Source organism: Cherax quadricarinatus, chromosome 8 (assembly GCF_038502225.1).
Source record: "Cherax quadricarinatus isolate ZL_2023a chromosome 8, ASM3850222v1, whole genome shotgun sequence".
In the NCBI taxonomy this organism is placed as follows: domain Eukaryota; kingdom Metazoa; phylum Arthropoda; class Malacostraca; order Decapoda; family Parastacidae; genus Cherax; species Cherax quadricarinatus.
This window is the reverse complement of record NC_091299.1, coordinates 28,271,021-28,290,803: the sequence shown is the minus strand read 5'-3', so window position 1 is coordinate 28,290,803 and position 19,783 is coordinate 28,271,021. Positions and strand designations below refer to the sequence as shown.

Here is a 19,783-nt window from a genome sequence, read left to right as displayed (position 1 = left end):
GGTCTCCCCGGTAGAAATAGCACCGACCCACTGGTCAGGTGACAACTCATCCTCTACCTGAACAGGGTAAGGATAGTGAACAAGGTCAACAAGATTGGTATTTGCTCTGAGACGAACACTGTGACCAGAAGTGTTAGCTAGGAAGAAATGGATCTTACTATCTCTTACAACATGTAAGGATGGTTCAACAAATAGACCTTTTACTTTGCAGGAATCACTGTCAACTAGGACGTTATCCCCATCTGGAACACTAGGAACAACAACAGACACTCTAGTGAGGGCACTAGCCGCGACAGAAACGTCTTTCTGCAGACGGCATGTGACAACAACAAGAGATGGCATTACTAGTTGCAAGTAATCATTTTCTGACAAGGCATCCCCTGTGGAGAAACTACTACTTGAACTAGCAGACATTGCAAGGATAGGCTCAGCACTCAAGGTAGTCAGAGCGTCCTCGGACACTTGAGGTAACTGGACACTATCTTGCAAGTCTGAAGTTGCAGGAACACAGACAGGAGTGACAGGATCATCAGTGCCTGACTGCTTGGGTACGCTACTGGAAAATGCACTGGCCTGTAAGGACTTAATTCGAATGTCGTACTCTGCGGCAGTATGGCAGATCTCGGATCCAAGCTGGTAATCCCAAAATGGTACGATCAAATCATCAATTTGGGCATGCCATCGATAAGGGTCGAGCACAATGCGTAAGTCTCGCATGGAAGCAAATCCCAGTAGAAGGTCACCAGGAAAAGTAATCTGGTCGACAACAAGGAAGGAAGCAGTGAAGTCTCTACCTTGGATAGAAAAAGTGAGGGAAGTCCGACTTCGGACACGCAGGTGAGAACCAGCTACTCCACTAAGGGAGGACACATGAGTCGATTCTACGAGAAGGACATGTCGTAACTGCTTATCCCTAAACAAACTAGACCTGATAATATTGACTTGCGCACCAGAGTACATAAACAAATGAACGGGCGCATTATGAGCAGATGCTTGCACTACAGGGTCTATGGTTGCATTGGAAGTTATGTGCAAACAAAAGGGTGGATTGTCATAAGAAAAGATTTGTTCCACTTCATCCCCAAAATCATCTACGTCAGAGATGTGTGAAGCAACATCATCAGCAGGATTGTCATTCTCGAGACTGCTTAAGGCTTCAAAGGAATTGTGAACAGGGATGGTGTACTCATTATCACCTACTGTCACCATAGGACGGTTTGACTGGGGCGCTCGAATTCCCCCGAATTGGAAGAATGAACCTGGTTCTGGTTATTTTGAGAACCACGATGTCTGTTTTCTCTACGGGTTCTGCGGTTGGAACGGCCACGGAAAGACCTAGAGTACTGAAGGTTGTAGAGAGCATTGCACTCAGATGTGTCATGTCCATGTATTCTATGATAAGTACAGTAGGGAGGATCTGACTGGTACTCATCATCAGCACGACGCCTCTTAGGGTGACTATCAGGACAATTAATTGCAATATGGCCACGGAAACCACAGTTGTAACAAGTCCGCTGACTATGGTTACTGAATGTACTATGAATACTACGAGGTTTATAATGACTCTGTACACTGGTCCTTGGTGATCGCTGAGATCGTTGACGACCACGATTTGTCGCTGTGGCGCAAACAAGAGGTGGTGCAGACTGATCATAAGCTCACACGGAAGCAGGCGGCATTAGTTCTTTGATTGCTCCAAAAGCTGCTATTTTAGCAAACGACGCTGTGGATGGTTTATCCTCGTCAGGGACAAAAGCTGAGGACTGGACAGCATTGATAAATGATGATAAAAGTTTGTCTAATCTAACAGCAAATGCACTCAACGATTCATTAGTCATAGGTGTAGCATTCACAAGTTCCCGAAGAACGACATATGGATCAGCTGTTTTTACTGGTACAAGGAAAGAACGAATCAGTTCCTCATATTGTGACCACTTAGTAAGATTCCTGAAGTCTCGCATATCAAGGAGATCAACAACGTGAACAGCAGCAGGGGACCGATGAAGAGCTTCTTTCGCAAGTCTGATAAGACTTTCCTCTGAAGGAGGACCTTCAACTAGAGCATTAACACGAGAACGAATGGCAGTAAACCATGCTTCAAGACTATGTACATGGCCATTGAATAAAGGTAACGCATCAAGGGAATCACGAGTAAAACTATAGTGTCTCAGTGTCTGGGTCGGTCTGTCAGTCCATAAGGAACTGTGAGGACTGATGACAGCAGCAGCAGTAGCCTGAGAGGTCTGAGTGTCGCCATTCACTAAAGTATCACTTGACGGTATGTGAGACATAATGGCAAAGAAGTTGCACAAGAACAAATAAGGCAAAAATAATGAACAATAAAAATGATATAAAATGTTAAAATTAAAATAAAAGAGATGCAACTAATTCTGCAGAAGTAATAAAAAAAATGTCTAAGATACACTGCAAGAGGAAGAACAACTCAATGTAAAGGACTGCTGGACAAGATGAAAAAAAATACATTGAAATTTACAAGTAAAAATATTACTGGAGACTGAATTAAATGCAAAATGAGCTGTCTTTACTCTTGCTAATAAAGAAATTAACTAATAAAACTGTAAATCAATGTAAAAAGTATAAAATAAAATCACTAAATTATATGCAACGAGAGATAACTGGGAAATTTAAATATTTTCTAAGAATGCATAAACAAAATTAAAATATAATACAAAGACAACATGAGGAAAAATAATAAAATGAAAAATAAGACACTAAAACAATAATGAACTGAGAATAATAATGCATAAAAATAACAATAAAAGAAAATAATTCACTGCAGAACAAGTTCAACAAAATAATTCACTGCAGAACAAGTGCAACAAAATAATTCACTGCAGAACAAGTGCAACAAAATAATTCACTGCACAACAAGTGCAACAAAATAATTCACTGCAGAACAAGTGCAACAAAATAATTCACTGCACAACAAGTGCAACAAAATAATTAACTGCACAACAAGTGCAACAAAATAATTCACTGCACAACAAGTGCAACAAAATAATTCACTGCAAAACAAGTGCAACAAAATAAGGTGTAGAAATAATCACTGCAGTAATAAAAGTTACACTGGGAAAATGTAGATTAAATAATAAAATAAAAATATGAAGAAAAACTGATTGAACACTTTAACTCTTAATTGTAAATTAGACAAAACAATTTACTCAAACAGAGTAAAGAAAACACTTTACGTTAAAAAAAAAAGAAATTTAAATTACACTAAGAGTGAATTTGTTCAAAGAAATATGAAAAATATGAATAAAAATAAAACAAGAAACAAAACTGGAAGTGTAACACTTACAAGTGCTCCCTATCTTCGACTGACTCTCAAAGTGTAACACTTACAAGTGCTCCCTATCTTCGACTGACTCTCAAAGTGTAACACTTACAAGTGCTCCCTATCTTCGACTGACTCTCAAAGTGCCTACGGGTGATGGGTGTTTGAAATCCTGCTATGGTCAGCAGCAATATGAATACAGTCAATGATTCACACAGACGGTTGGTAGTGAGTCATCTACTGGTACACTGGTTACTGGTAACTGGTTACTAGGAACTGGTACTACTACTGAGATCTCTTCCTCTCTCTCTTTTCCTATCTCTCTCTTCCTCTCTCTCTCTTTCTCTCTCTCTCTCACTAGGTGAGTACAGGATCTGCTGTTAGGCACTTGAATAGCTGTAGCATGCACACACACACACACACATACAGGATTTCACACCTTCCTCTGAACTGACCCTCTAACCCTCACTTCTCTCCTCCATCTCTCTCCCTCTCTCTCTTTTCCTATCTCTCTTCCTCTCTCTCTCTCTTTCTCTCTCTCTTCCTCTCTCTCTCTTCCTCTCTCTCCCTCTTCCTCTCTCTCTTCCTCTCTCTCTCTCTTCCTCTCTCCCTCTCCTCTCTCTCTCTTCCTCTCTTCCTCTCTCTCTCTCTCTTTCTCTCTCTCTCTTCCTCTCTCTCTCTCTCTTCCTATCTCTCTTCCTCTCTCTCTTAATCTCTCTCTTCCTCTCTCCCACTCCTCTCTCTTCCTCTCTCTCTCTCTTCCTCTCTCTCTTCCTCTCTCTCTTCCTCTCTCTCTTCCTCTCTCTCTTCCTCTCTCTTACTTTCTCTCTTCCTCTCTCTCTCTCTCTCTCTCTCTCTCTCTCTCTCTCTCTCTCTCTCTCTCTCTCACTCTCTCTCCCTCCTACCCTCCCTCTCTCTCACTCTCTCTCTCTCCTACCCTCCCCTTCTCTCTTTCTCCCTCTCACTCCCCCTTTCCCTTGTCACTCTCCCTCTCTCTCTCTCTCTACTTCTACCTTTCCCTTCTCTCTCTCTCTCTCTCTCTCTCTCTCTCTCTCTCTCTCTTTCACTAAAAAAAATGGTTGGGACTCGCAGGAATCAGGGATCAGGTGACAATGGTACTGATAGGGAGGAATGGATGGAGGAGCAGTGGAAAAAGATGGAGCAAGAATGGGAGAGAAAATTAGGGGAGCTTTCTGAAAAAATGGAGAAAGAGCTCTGTGCAATGGGAAAAGAGGTTGGAGAATGAGACGAAGAATTGGGAGGCACAAGTCGAAACTGCAGTAGCCAAGGTAAGGGCCCTAGAATTTGAGGTAAACAGGCTGAGGCAAGTCTCAGGGGCAGTGACCAGAGAAGACACAGCATATGAAGCTGAGAGGCAGAACAGGAAGGAAGGAGATATGAATTATGCTAAGGTCATATCAGCCTGCAAAGAAGGGCCAAGGAGTGAAAGGGAAGAGCAGCTGGGTGCAGATGGAGAGGGAGATAGGTCGAATGCTGAGGCACAATCAAGGGAGAAAATGACCACATACAGACAGGAACCAGAGTCACTGAGGGAGAGGCAATGGGAGGAGGAAAGGGCAAAATCAGTGTTTATCCATGGGCTTTGGGAGAGAGAGGAAAGGACACACACTGAAAGATGGCAGGAAGAAAGAAAGGAGATTGAGAAAATCATCACGGAAATAGGGGGAGAAGACATGGACGAGATTGTAAATTTTCAGAGAATAAGGGGGTACTTGAAGGGGAGAAACCGACCGATCAAGCTGATTCTCAGGATAAACAGTGCGGAACAGGATCCTCCAAGAGAAACCACGGTTGAAAAACTTGGAAGAGTACAAGAAGGTGTTCCTAGACAGAGACAGAACACAAACAGAGCGACAGCAGCTGAGAGAGAGGACAAAAAAGCGAAAGGAGCTAGGAAAGGAGACAAGGATGGAACCAGCAGAGGTCAGTCAGAGCAGAACAGAGCAGCAAGGGCAAGCACACACACAACTATCCTCAGAACCCCACAACCTATCACACCATCCTAACACACACTACAATCCATACCCACAGCTTCCACCTAACCCCCAACCATAGAATCCCACAGTATGCTACCAGGTCTCCCACCCCCACAGGCCCCCCAAACCACAGTGTTGGAAAGGAAACTGAAGGTATGGTACACAAACGCTGATGGAATAACAAAGTGGGAGGAGTGGCACAAAAGAGTCAAAGAGGCATCACTGGACATCATAGCACTCACAGAAACCAAGCTTATAGGTATGATAACAGATGCCATCTTTCCAATGGGATACCAGATCCTGAGGAAAGACAGAAGGAACAGAGGGGGTGGAGGAGTGGCACTGCTGATCAAACACCGGTGGAATTTTGACGAGCTGGAGAGAGGAGACAGCAGAGAAGAAAGTGATTACATAGCGGGAACGCTTCACTCTGGAGGTCCCAAGGTGGTAATTGCAGTGATGTATAACCCACCACAGAACAGCAGGAGGCCAGGGCAAGAGTATGACGAGAGCAATAGAGCGATGGTTGACACACTGGCTGCAGTGGCCAGAAGAGCTCATGCATGCAGGGCAAAGCTCCTGATCATGGGTGACTTTAACCACAAGGAGATCGACTGGGAGAACTTGGAGCCACATGGGGGCCAAGATGCATGGAGGGCTAAGATGAGGGAGGTGGTACTGGAAAACTTCATGTACAAACACGTAAGGGACACTACGAGAGAGAGAGGAGAGGATGAACCAGCAAGACTGGACTTAGTATTCACCTTGAGTAGTGCAGATATTGAGGACATAACATATGAAAGACCCCTTGGGGCCAGTGATCATGTGGTTTTGAGCTTCGAATACACAGTAGAGCTACAAGTGGAGGGGGAAGAAGGAAGGCCAGGGCAAATGAAACCAAACTACGAGAAAGGGGACTACACGGGAATGAGGAACTTCCTGAACGAGGTTCAGTGGGACAGAGAACTGGCAGGGAAGCCAGTTAATGAGATGATGGAATATGTAGCAACAATGTGCAAAGAGGCTGAGGAGAGGTTTGTACCCAAGGGAAAAGAGGAACAATGAAAAAGCCAGGATGAGCCCATGGTTCACCCAAAGGTCCAAGGAGGCAAAAACCAAGTGTGCTAGGGAATGGAAGAAATACAGAAGGCAAAGAACCCAGGAGAATAAGGAGAGCAGTCGTAGAGCCAGAAACGAATATGCACAGATAAGAAGGGAGGCCCAACGACAATATGAAAACGACATAGCAGTGAAAGCCAAATCTGACCCGAAGCTGTTATACAGCCACATCAGGAGGAAAACAACAGTCAAGGACCAGGTAATCAGGCTAAGGAAGGAAGGAGGAGAGACAACAAGAAATGACAGTGAAGTATGTGAGGAACTGAACAAGAGATTCAAAGAAGTGTTCACAGAGGAGACAGAAGGGGCTCCAGAAAGACGGAGAGGTGGGGCACACCACCAGGTGCTGGACACAGTACACACAACCGAGGAAGAAGTGAAGAGGCTTCTGAGTGAGCTAGATACCTCAAAGGCAATGGGGCCAGATAACATCTCTCCATGGGTCCTGAGAGAGGCAGCAGAGGCACTATGTGTACCCCTAACAACAATATTCAATATATATATCGAAACAGGGAGATTGCCTGAGGCATGGAAGACAGCAAATGTAGTCCCTATCTTTAAAAAAGGAGACAGACATGAAGCACTAAACTACATACCAGTGTCACTAACATGTATAGTATGCAAAGTCATGGAGAAGATTGTCAGGAGAAGAGTGGTGGAACACCTAGAAAGGAATGATCTCATCAACAGCAGCCAACATGGTTTCAGGGAAGGGAAATCCTGTGTCACAAACCTACTGGAGTTCTATGACAAGGTGACAGCAGTAAGACAAGAGAGAGAGGGGCGGGTGGATTGCATCTTCTTGGACTGCAAGAAGGCGTTTGACACAGTACCACACAAGAGATTAGTGCAAAAACTGGAGGACCAAGCAGGGATAACAGGGAAGGCACTAGAATGGATCAAGGAATACTTGTCAGGAAGACAGCAGCGAGTAATGGTACGTGGCGAGGTGTCAGAGTGGGCACCTGTGACCAGCGGGGTCCCACAGGGGTCAGTCCTAGAACCAGTGCTGTTTCTGGTATTTGTGAACGACATGACGGAAGGAATAAACTCCGAGGTGTCCCTGTTTGCAGATGACGTCAAGTTGATGAGAAGAATTCATTCGATCGAAGACCAGGCAGAACTACAAAGGGATCCGGACAGGCTGCAGACCTGGTCCAGCAATTGGCTCCTGGATTTCAATCCCACCAAGTGCAAAGTCATGAAGATTGGGGAAGGGCAAAGAAGACCGCAGACGGAGTACAGTCTAGGGTCCCAGAGACTACAAACCTCACTCAAGGAAAAAGATCTTGGGGTGAGTATAACACCAGGTACATCTGAAGCGCACATCAACCAAATAACTGCTGCAGCATATGGGCGCCTGGCAAACCTCAGAACAGCATTCCGACATCTTAATAAGGAATCGTTCAGGACCCTCTACACAGTCTACATTAGGCCCATATTGGAGTATGCGGCACCAGTTTGGAACCCACACCTAGCCAAGCATGTAAAGAAACTCGAGAAAGTGCAAAGGATTGCAACAAGACTAGTCCCAGAGCTAAGAGGTATGTCCTACGAGGAGAGGTTAAGGGAAATCAACCTGACGACACTGGAGGACAGGAGAGATAGGGAAGACATGATAACGACTTACAAAATACTGAGAGGAATTGACAAGGTGGACAAAGACAGGATGTTCCAGAGACTGGACACAGCAACACGGGGACACAGTTGGAAGCTGAAGACACAGATGAATCACAGGGATGTTAGGGAGTATTTCTTCAGCCACAGAGTAGTCAGGAAGTGGAATAGTTTAGGAAGCGATGTTGCAACCCCTGAATGGGTTACAATGATTATTATGTATATATATAATGTATATTACCTTTTCACATAATTTTATATTGCTTATATTTGCGATAATAGCTAAATCGCAAATGTATTGCCTTATATTGTTATTTGACATAGCTTATGTTGTTAGGATGTACATAATATGTGCTCAGTTCGTCTTGATTGTCAAACTACTGTAATTATCGCTTGTCTCTCGTTATACTACCGGCTTCTGAGCTGTGCTGTCCACGGGGCTATCACGTGATCGAGGGGGGCTGTCCTCTCCTCTCGTGAAGTATTCAGTCTGCTCTAAACTTGCTTGGTGGTTGGACAGATTGTTTGTCTCATTATTCTTGTTAGTTCTGTAGAACTCTGTTCACAGAACCTTGTATAGACTTAGTGATTTTCGACGTTGTACTGAGGTTGTGTGTCACATAGACACTCTGAGCATCTCAGGTCCTTAGCTATAGCTTCTGACCTAATTTTGTACTGGTTTCTGTGTATTGTCACAGTTGGGTTTTTCCTATGCTGAACTTAGATTCAGTAGTATGGGAGTTTTGTAACTTTTGTGGAGGATCTGCTGATGGTTCCTACTTAGTGTCGTTATATTATCTCCTTGATCCTGATTGTGTCGCAGTCGCTTGTTATATGGCTATTGGGCTTAGCATTCTTTTCATTGTTCAAGCAGACTGTTCTGGTTGCCAGTCGGTCAAGAAGTTATTTTATTTGAGGACTTTGTCAGTCACTTGTTTAAGTCTAGTCGAGTCGTGAGACATAGCGAACTACTTAGAGCACTTACACACATACACAAACTTACTTGTACATATTTGTAATATCTTATTAAATGTTAATGTACCAGACGGTACTTAAGAATTATAAATGTGATATGTGCTTTCAGCACAATAATATTGAACTCGAGAGATTGATTTTATTTTGATAGCTGTGATTAATTTAATTTGATTATATACCTCTAGACTTAATAAATTTATTAAATTTTAATTTCTCTAGTTAGTAGCCTACCAGTTGTAATCCTGAAGCACTATTGAATAATACTGAATTTTAATGGATAATTGGACAAGGATACTGACTACTTGTTTCGAAAACCCAGTAACAGGCTGGATGCTAGAAGGGCAGTCCTTTCTAGTATTCACTGCTTTTAGAATCGCGTTTTTTGTAACAAATGGGGGCCTGTCCGGGAGGCTCTTGATCCAAGGTGTTGGAGAAATTGTCCAGTTTGACATAATAGTAACTCTATGGTCAAACACTTTGAGTACTTTCCTAATCTGAAGACTTTGAGTTTAGTCTTGTACAACATACCAGGTGGATGTATGTACTTGACTGAGTCTCTTGATCCAAGGAGATGGAAATACTGCTTATGAGCTCTAGCTCTAAGACAACCAACACAAAAATTCCTATTAGGATTATAGTTTCCCATAATCACTCTCTCGTAGTACAATTATTTTCGTGATGTATGCCAAAGTGAAACAGTTAATTGATACTCTGACTTTGTCTGAGTTAAGTACATTAAAACTTCAGACATGTTGGCAAGTAGCCAAGTATCTCGGTGTGACGTATAACAGGAATTACACCGCAGAAACTGTCAGAGCGTTAATTAAAGATATATTGTTTCCAGCTCATACAGAGATGTCTGATTATGATTCAGATTCAGAAAGTCTAGTGTCACAATTAGGAAGTATGACTCTATTTGATGAAGATGAAAGAGCAACTAGAGCAGAAGTGAGCCTAGTGTCTGAGCCTAGTGTAGATCACTTCTCGCTCGCTCCTTCCTTCACTGACACTATAGTACAGAGTATAGCTGGTAGTATGACACAGCCTAATACTAGTACAGTATATGATACACCTGTATCTACTTATCCTAGACCAGATCTAGACTCTCTAGAGACGGCTGGACCAAGTGTCCGACCTAAGGACCGTCCAGACCACGTAAGCACTGGGCAACATTGTTGCATACTGCTTTGACAGGAAAAGCTCAAACCTGTACTGCAGCTTTGCCATTTGCCAAGTACATTAGTTATGACACTGTCAAACAAACTATTCTAGACGTATAACTTGTTACCTGTAAGTTATCAAAGAGCATTTCGTACGTTACAACGACGACAAGATCAAACTTGTGTAGAGTTTGCTCGTGAGAAAAAAGTTGCATTTCAGAGGTGGTGTAGGTCTGCCAAGTGTAACAACTACGACAGCCTTGTTCAGTTGTTGCTACATGAAGAGTTTAACAACTGTATGTCTGCTGACATACAAGAATATCTGATCGATCATACTACCTCGGATATTCTGGAAACTGCAGCATTAGCAGACAATTACGAGATTTCTCACAAACTTGTACGTACTAAAACACAGAGAAACAAGGTAACTAAAAATTGTCCTAGAAGTTGGCAACCTAAATCAGCTGCTCATTGCCGGCCTGATGTACCTGCTACTGTAACTTCTCGTACCTTTACCAGGAAAACTCACAATCCTGAATCTGTCTCTGTGGCTAGACAGAAATCTGATATCGAGAAGAAGAAAGTTAAATGTACCTATTGTAACAGAAAAGGACATACTAGAGAGTATTGCTATAAGTTAGAAAGAGATACGAGAAACAGTCGTGCGGCTGTCGCCCCCACTCAAGTCGTATCCTCCTCTTCCGAGCAACAAAGGCACCAAAATCCTAGCAATTCCTCTTATCCTACTGTTTTAGATAATGTTACTCAGGATAGATGACTAGCGTCAGAAAGTGTATCTGATGAAAAGATTCGTTCAGCGATGAGTCCTTACTTTTCAAGAGGCAGAATAGGATTTGACGAATCACATCTAACTGAGATAATTACTTTCAGAGACACTGGCAGTTATCTCACGTTATTAAGAGAAGATGTACTGCCCATAACTGATGATACCTATTGTAAGATAGATGTATTGTTAGAAGCCTATGGAGGGGCTGTTATAAAAGTGCCTCTGCACAAAGTTTATATTGAAACAAGCTATTATACTGGTTATATTTCAGTGGGTATATCCAGTGGTGTATTTCCCATCAGGTCAGTGGACTTGTTGATAGGGAACGATATCCTTCATGCTGGTATATGTAAGGAACCACTTGTGATTGATAATAACACTGACGATAATTATGCCATTGAAGCTTGTAGAGAGAAACCTATTTTATTTCCTCTCAGCGCAATTACTAGAGCTATGTCAAAGATACAACAACCATCCTTGTCTCCTGTTGAGTTAGTGGATGACAATGATTTGGGGTTGAATATGTTGTTTAGTGACGCTCTGCGCCCAGGATCATTAACACTGACTCCCCCCGGTCATCAACCTAGTCAGGACACAACTGACGTTAAATTTCTTACTCATGATGATTTAATCAAGGATCAGTTTGTTGATCAGTCACTGGAAAGACTGAGAGATATAGCAGTTACTGAGAGTGAAGCAAAGGATCTCGATAATTGTTACTATTATAGTAACGGTGTACTGATGGAGAAAAATACATGCAAGTTGTCAGCTGATAGTGTTTCCACCACAGTCAAGCATCTAGTAGTGTTACCAGTTACATTTCGTGAACAAGCCATTGATTTTGCTCACAATAGTCCCATAGGAGGACATTTGGGTGTCAAGAAGACACTCGGTAAACTGGCAAAACATTTTACTTGGCCAAAGATGAAGGAAACAGTAGCTGATCATGTGCGACGTTGCCACGTGTGTCAAGTGACAGGCAAGCCAGCGCACACACCTCCACCTACACCTCTCACTATGTTCATTAGTACCAAAGTTCAGTTCATCTGGACTAGTGATTGTGATTGTTCAGACTCGTTCAAAAGGTTGAAAGGTTTGCTCTCCTCTGCTCCTGTGTTGAAAACTCCTAATTTCAATCTTCCCTTCTTTTTACATATAGATGCGAGTGGCTATGCAGTGGGCGCTGTGCTGCTCCAACAGTCAACATCCACTGACATTCTCCATCCTATATGTTACTATTCATCTAAGCTTAAACGACACCAGAAAAATTACGCCACTATTGAGAAAGAGGCTCTAGCTCTTGTGGTGTCTTTGGAACATTTTGACGTGTATTTGGGCACTTCCCCATTTAAAATTAACGTTTTTTCAGACCACAATCCACTCACTTATATTAACACTATGAAAAGTAAAAATGCTACGATCATGAGGTGGGCCCTCAGAATCCAACCTTATTCTATTAGTATAAAACACACAAGTGGTCATTGTAATGTAATTGCTGACGCTCTGTCTCGTCCTTAATAATTATCAGTTACATTAAATTAACGTAATTTTATGCCCAAATACCTTTTGTTACTTGCTATGTCAAATTCAGTAAAGTAACTTAATCCCTCCAGCCCATATTAACTATATATACTCATGTCTAATTATTATATTTATATATTCACAGTATTGTGTGTAAGGAGACAAGCTGAGTGTTGAGTGGGTAGTGTCGTGTGGGTGATGTACTGCGTGACGCAACACTGTCCTGCCGCAGACCCCCCCCCTTCACTACACACCTTAAGCTGTTACATACTCAGATGTTCATACTGCCTCGCATTCCACAACCACTACTTAAGAGTGGAATGCAGTCTCCTCTACTATGATCGAGCCTCAACGTGCCCTCCTTGTCAGCGCTATCCTGTCTCTACACTGATGTATATAACCACGAGTATGCAGAGATACGATACTGTGTACTGCCCTAGTACTAGGGGCATATCCTAGTGACGGACGCTGTGAAATTGTAGAGGTGCTTGGCACAAGAGAGACTGATTAATATTTATATAAAATTATATTGATATGAGTAATCAGAAATAATGTGAAAGACATTAATGCAACTCCTAGTGCGACCGTCTGTCGTGTTGGGGGGGGGGGGTTGCAACCCCTGAATGGGTTACAATGATTATTATGTATATATATAATGTATATTACCTTTTCATATAATTTTATATTGCTTATATTTGCGATAATAGCTAAATCGCAAATGTATTGCCTTATATTGTTATTTGACGTAGCTTATGTTGTTAGGATGTACATATGTGCTCAGTTCGTCTTGATTGTCAAACTACTGTAATTATCGCTTGTCGCTCGTTATACTGCCGGCTTCTGAGCTGTGCTGTCCACGGGGCTATCACGTGATCGAGGGGGTGTGTCCTCTCCTCTCGTGAAGTATTCAGTCTGCTCTAAACTCGCTTGGTGGTTGGACAGATTGTCTGTCTCATTATTCTTGTTAGTTCTGTAGAATTCTGTTCACAGAACCTTGTATAGACTTAGTGATTTTCGACGTTGTACTGAGGTTGTGTGTCACATAGACACTCTGAGCATCTCAGGTCCTTAGCTATAGCTTCTGACCTAATTTTGTACTGGTTTCTGTGTATTGTCACAGTTGGGTTTTTCCTATGCTGAACTTAGATTCAGTAGTATGGGAGTTTTGTAACTTTTGTGGAGGATCTGCTGATGGTCCCTACTTAGTGTTGTTATATTATCTCCTTGATCCTGATTGTATCGCAGTCGCTTGTTATATGGCTATTGGGCTTAGCATTCTTTTCATTGTTCAAGCAGACTGTTCTGGTTGCCAGTCGGTCAAGAAGTTATTTTATTTGAGGACTTTGTCAGTCACTTGTTTAAGTCTAGTCGAATCGTGAGACATAGCGAACTACTTAGAGCACTTACACACATACACAAACTTACTTTTACATATTTGTAATATCTTATTAAATGTTAATGTACCAGACGGTACTTAAGAATTATAAATGTGATATGTGCTTTCAGCACAATAATATTGAACTCGAGAGATTGATTTTATTTTGATAGCTGTGATTAATTTAATTTGATTATATACCTCTAGACTTAATAAATTTATTAAATTTTAATTTCTCTAGTTAGTAGCCTACCAGTTGTAATCCTGAAGCACTATTGAATAATACTGAATTTTAATGGATAATTGGACAAGGATACTGACTACTTGTTTCGAAAACCCAGTAACAGGCTGGATGCTAGAAGGGCAGTCCTTTCTAGTATTCACTGGAGATCTCTAAGCTTTTAGAATCGCGTTTTTTGTAACAGCGATGTAGTGGAGGCAGGATCCATACATAGCTTTAAGCAGAGGTACGATAAAGCTCATGGTTCAGGGAGAGTGACCTAGTAGCGACCAGTGAAGAGGAGGGGCCAGGAGCTTGGACTCGACCCCTGCAACCTCGACTAGGTGAGTACATATTGTACATTATGCAGATTTAGCCCAACTCGCTAAATTCAAACAAAGGAATTTATTTACATCACGGTTACCGACTTTCTTCTTTATTACTGAAGTTAAAAAATAGAGCACTGCAATAAAACCACTGGTCCAAACGTGGTAGCTCTTACTCAAGACTTTTCCATTAATGCATCTAAACTTAACCATTTTTCTAGCACCCCCAATAGCTTTTTTTCAACGAGGCTATTCACAAATTGGTGCCAGTCACCTACACACTACGGTTCTTGCTAAACCAATGCTTCTCAATATTCAATATAAACCTAAATCTGCCCAATTTGATCGCAGTTGAGAACTGTCTAGGGGGGGAGGGTTATCTGCACTTCTCATGTGCTTGTTGTGTATATCAGTGAGCATCTGCCATCAATAATCTCCTTTCAAATGGTCTCCACACGTTTGTCCCTGACTAGTCTCTTCGGCTCTGTAATGTATGTAGAGCTATGCAGTCGCTACAGAGCTCTGCACTGGCTATAACGTCCTGCAGTGATTGAAAAAACTTGTAGTGGATTACTGGTTAAGTCTGAGACCCACTACTGCATTATGAACGGCTTCCCTGCATGGATACAGGTTCTGGCTTCCCTGCAGGGAGATAGGGTCTGGCTTCTCTGCATGGAGACAGGTTCTGGCTTCCCTGCATGGAGACAGGTTCTGGCTTCCCTGCATGAATACAGCTTCTGGCTTCCCTGCATGGAGACAGGTCCTGGCTTTCTTGCATGGAGACAGGTCCTGGCTTTCCTGCATGGAGACAGGTCCTGGCTTCCCTGCATAGACAGGTTCTAGCTTCCCTGCATGGAGACAGGTTCTGGTTTCCTTGCATGAAGGCAGGTTCTGGCATCCCTGCATAGAGACATGTCCTAGCTTCCCTGCATGGAGACAGGTATTGGGTTCCCTGCATGGAGACAGGTCCTGGCTTTCCTGCATGGAGACAGGGCCTGGCTTCCCTGCATGGAGACAGGTCCTGGCTTCCCTGCATGGAGACAGGTCCTGGCTTTCCTGCATGGAGACAGGGCCTGGCTTCCCTGCATGGAGACAGGTCCTGGCTTCCCTGCATGGAGACAGGTCCTGGCTTCCCTGCATGGAGGCAGGTTCTGGGATCCCTGCATGGAGACAGGTCTTGGCTTTCCTGCATGGAAACAGGGCCTGGCTTCCCTGCATGGAGACAGGTCCTGGCTTCCCTGCATGGAGACAAGTCCTGGTTTCCCTGCATGGAGACAGGTCCTGGCTTTCCTGCATGGAGACAGGGCCTGGCTTCCCTGCATGGAGACAGGTCCTGGCTTCCCTGCATGGAGACAGGTCCTGGCTTCCCTGCATGGAGACAGGTCCTGGCTTCCCTGCATGGAGACAGGTCCTGGCTTCCCTGCATGGAGACATGTCCTAGCTTCCCTGCATGGAGACAGGTTCTGGCTTCCCTGCATGGAGACAGGTTCTGGCTTCCCTGCATGAATACAGCTTCTGGCTTCCCTGCATGGAGACAGGTCCTGGCTTTCTTGCATGGAGACAGGTCCTGGCTTTCCTGCATGGAGACAGGTCCTGGCTTCCCTGCATAGACAGGTTCTAGCTTCCCTGCATGGAGACAGGTTCTGGTTTCCTTGCATGAAGGCAGGTTCTGGCATCCCTGCATAGAGACATGTCCTAGCTTCCCTGCATGGAGACAGGTATTGGGTTCCCTGCATGGAGACAGGTCCTGGCTTTCCTGCATGGAGACAGGGCCTGGCTTCCCTGCATGGAGACAGGTCCTGGCTTCCCTGCATGGAGACAGGTCCTGGCTTTCCTGCATGGAGACAGGGCCTGGCTTCCCTGCATGGAGACAGGTCCTGGCTTCCCTGCATGGAGACAGGTCCTGGCTTCCCTGCATGGAGGCAGGTTCTGGCATCCCTGCATGGAGACAGGTCTTGGCTTTCCTGCATGGAAACAGGGCCTGGCTTCCCTGCATGGAGACAGGTCCTGGCTTCCCTGCATGGAGACAAGTCCTGGTTTCCCTGCATGGAGACAGGTCCTGGCTTTCCTGCATGGAGACAGGGCCTGGCTTCCCTGCATGGAGACAAGTCCTGGCTTCCCTGCATGGAGACAGGTCCTGGCTTCCCTGCATGGAGACAGCTCCTGGCTTCCATGCATGGAGACAGGTCCTAGCTTCCCTGCATGGAGACAGGTATTGGGTTCCCTGCATGGAGACAAGTCCTGGCTTCCGTGCATGGAGACAGGTCCTGGCGTTCCTGCATGGAGACAGGTTCTGGCATCCCTACATGGAGACAGGTCCTGGCTTCCCTGCATGGAGGCAGGTTCTGGCATCCCTGCATGGAGACAGGTTCTGGCTTCCCTGCATGGAGACAGGTCCTGGCTTCCCTGCATGGAGACAGGTCCTGGCTTCCCTGCATGGAGACAGATCCTGGCTTCCCTGCATGGAGACAGGTCCTGGCTTCCCTGTATGGAGACAGGTCCTGGCTTCCATGCATGGAGGCAGGTTCTGGCATCCCTGCATGGAGACAGATCCTGACTTCCCTGCATGGAGACAGGTTTTGGCTTCCCTGCATGGAGACAGGGCCTGTCTTCCCTGCATGGTGACAGGTCCTGGCTTCCCTACATGGAGACAGGTTCTGGGAACAATGAGGATGACGGAAATGGGCGTGAAGGGGAGGGAATGTGGAGAGAATGAGAGGAGTGGTAGTGAACGAAGGAAGTTGGAAAAAAATGGAAAAAGTAAAGGTAGGGAAGGTAGGTGGTGAGAACCAAGAATAATAGAAGGAAGGAGTGGGATGGTGGAGACGATAGGGAACAACATGGGGAGGGAGTTAGTGAATAAAACTAAGTTCAGTAAAAATGTCACTTTCGGAAGTGTGAGAATTTCGCATGTTTGGGAGATAACAGTCTCTCAGACACAGTTCATGATCTAAGAAGCATTTTCTTGGGTTTAAATAGTCAGAATACATCGTCATCCGTCCATATTTTAGCGCAGAATGACTCTATCGAGTCTAGTGCTTTTCCACGAGCGATATACAAATACCACTCTCCTATTAACGTCACAACAAAAACACTCGGCTAACACAAATCAGAATGTAATACTCACTCTTCATTGTCTCTTGGCTTGGCAAAATAGCGGAGAAACTAGAATTAAGAGATGCCATGTTGTTTCTTGCCACCCTGGCCAAGCTACACACACACCCGCTCAACGTAGCTCAGTGAACACTGACCTTATAGTGGCTCTCCCAGTCTCTTGCAACCTCACATTCAACCTCACGTTGCCATCCTGCGCCTGCACAGCCATCCCATTATCCTGTCTGCACCTATCAATGTGCTCGCTCATTTTCACAGTTCCACTGTTTGCAACCATGCCTGCCACTTTGATGAAATAGCTGAGAATACATTCGGCAAGTAATCTACGCACTTTTCTGTACATACTGTGCGTGGCAGGTTAACTAACCTTGAAACAAGCAGAGCTGTCACAAAGGCGGAATAAATTGAAACATGACGCCATGTGTCCTCGGGACATTTTCATTATTACTCATTTGTACTCATCAGGTGTGGTAGTGGCACTTTTCTCATATTCGTAAAGTGTTTGAGTAGGAACTGTAACATAAATATATGAATTGGTTTCCTAAGTTTTGACTTACAAGTTCACCTGCCTTCAGTAATATCGTGTATATCTCATTAGCTATTATTATTATTATTATTACAGCACTAAGTGCTAAACCCACTAGGGTCATATAGAGCTTCGAGCCTCATTAGTGGTTTGCATAGGACCTCTGAAGCCTATTTTATTGTTTCCTCAGGCCGGGGAAATACGTAAAGAGGGAGAACAAATTTCTTCGTTAATCTGTCGTTGATGGTAGATTATTATTATTATAATCAAGGGGGAAGCGCTAAACCCAGAGGATTATACAGCGCTTGGGGGGGGGGGATGTGGAAGGCATTCAGGCTTAATTCGGGAAACTGGAGCACAGATCCAATTCCCTAAATCAAGATCCCCTCACCAACATCAAGGAACCTTCCTTGAGGGGGTTGATGGTAGAGATATTCAAATATTTAATATAAGAATTGTTTTCATCTACTTCAGTAATTCCTTCGCTCTGGTTCATCTTATCCTCCATGATCACTAAAAGCATTAAACTAATAAAGACTTCCTTCACATTACATGCACTAGCTATGTTCTCCAGGTCTAGCCTAGTTGGTTCATCTCTCATCCCTGATGAACCTTTAACCTGTTAGACAAGCACCAAAATGTTTTAAATAAACGGATGTAACAATTCTTTGGAGTGTTGGGGAGAAATTATAATTTTCTGTAGTACGGTGGTAATTGGTTATCTGAAGGCTCCTGTACCATGGGTTCGCACCCCCCCCCCCTTCCCCGGCACCTTACTGAATCATCAGCCAATGTGGAAAAGCCTAGCTGGAGTATGTTCATTTACGTGTAAATAACCTAGGATAACCCATCTAATTGACAACAGAAGTTGGAACCTATCCACTCCTTGCGCAGTATGACCAACACCCGTTCTAAGTCATTGCTAAGACTGCCCTTGCAGTGATCTTCATGGTGGCTTTATTGTTCTATCTAGGTTTATTTTTGCTTGCCGGGAAGGGTGAGGAGCAGTGAGAGGGAGAAGCTGAGAGGTTAGTACATCTACTCCCTTTGTTCTTCCTCCTCGGGTGATCTCTCTCATTAGTATATCTGCCATTAGCGGCATTAACAACAACAGCTGCAACATGAACAGTAGAAGCAACAGCAGAGTAAGCAGCAGCATAATAAGCAGCAACAGCACATAATAAACAGTGTGGAAAATACTGTATATATTTTCCAGAAATACAGTAGTTATATGTAAATAGATGGACATACTGTATTTAATAATATTTGTCATAGAAAACGGAAAGCCTGCGTCTGCGCAGAAGGAGAGTCGCCATTTTGTTTGAATTGAATAACACATTGTGAATAATGGGAAGATTTTTTCGTGCTCTAGAGGTTAAAATTGGGCTGACACCTCTCAAATAGGAGGCGAAATTGTTGGATGTGCATTCCTGCATAATTTGAGAATCAGGCGACAGGACAGGACAACTCTAGGAACCTCAGATAAGCTGTCTAAATTATGTTTAATTTCTGGCCAGTAAATTCTTCATAAATGTAGGTAAAAGGGGGAGTCCTGTACATGACACATTAATCTCCAGTCAAATTGGTGAGTGATATTTAGATATTTTCCTTCTGTTATGTAAATGTGTGTATATATAATCCTTTTTTAATTTTAATATACAGTCCACAAATTTATATATTTACCAGCATTCCTGGTGATGTATATTTCATTTAATTAATAGGTCCAGAGTAACTTGTGGATATGACAGTGG

At 43.7% G+C, this 19,783-nt stretch overlaps 1 protein-coding gene across 4 annotated transcripts in view; it reads right to left on the bottom strand.

Moving 5' to 3' along the window:
* LOC128685442 (uncharacterized) overlaps positions 1-17,779 on the bottom strand; it is a 167,106-nt gene extending 149,327 nt beyond the window's left edge. For 2 of the 4 annotated variants that reach the window (XM_070083002.1, XM_070083003.1), the window contains exon 1: positions 17,520-17,650. In XM_070083002.1, coding sequence (XP_069939103.1) covers positions 17,520-17,577 — 58 coding nt within the window. In that variant the 5' untranslated portion in view covers positions 17,578-17,650. Of the gene's footprint in view, positions 1-17,519 lie in introns of all 4 variants that reach the window. The other 2 variants (XM_070083008.1, XM_070083004.1) reach the window with 2 other exon arrangements.
* Between the last annotated feature and the right edge of the window lie 2,004 nt (positions 17,780-19,783).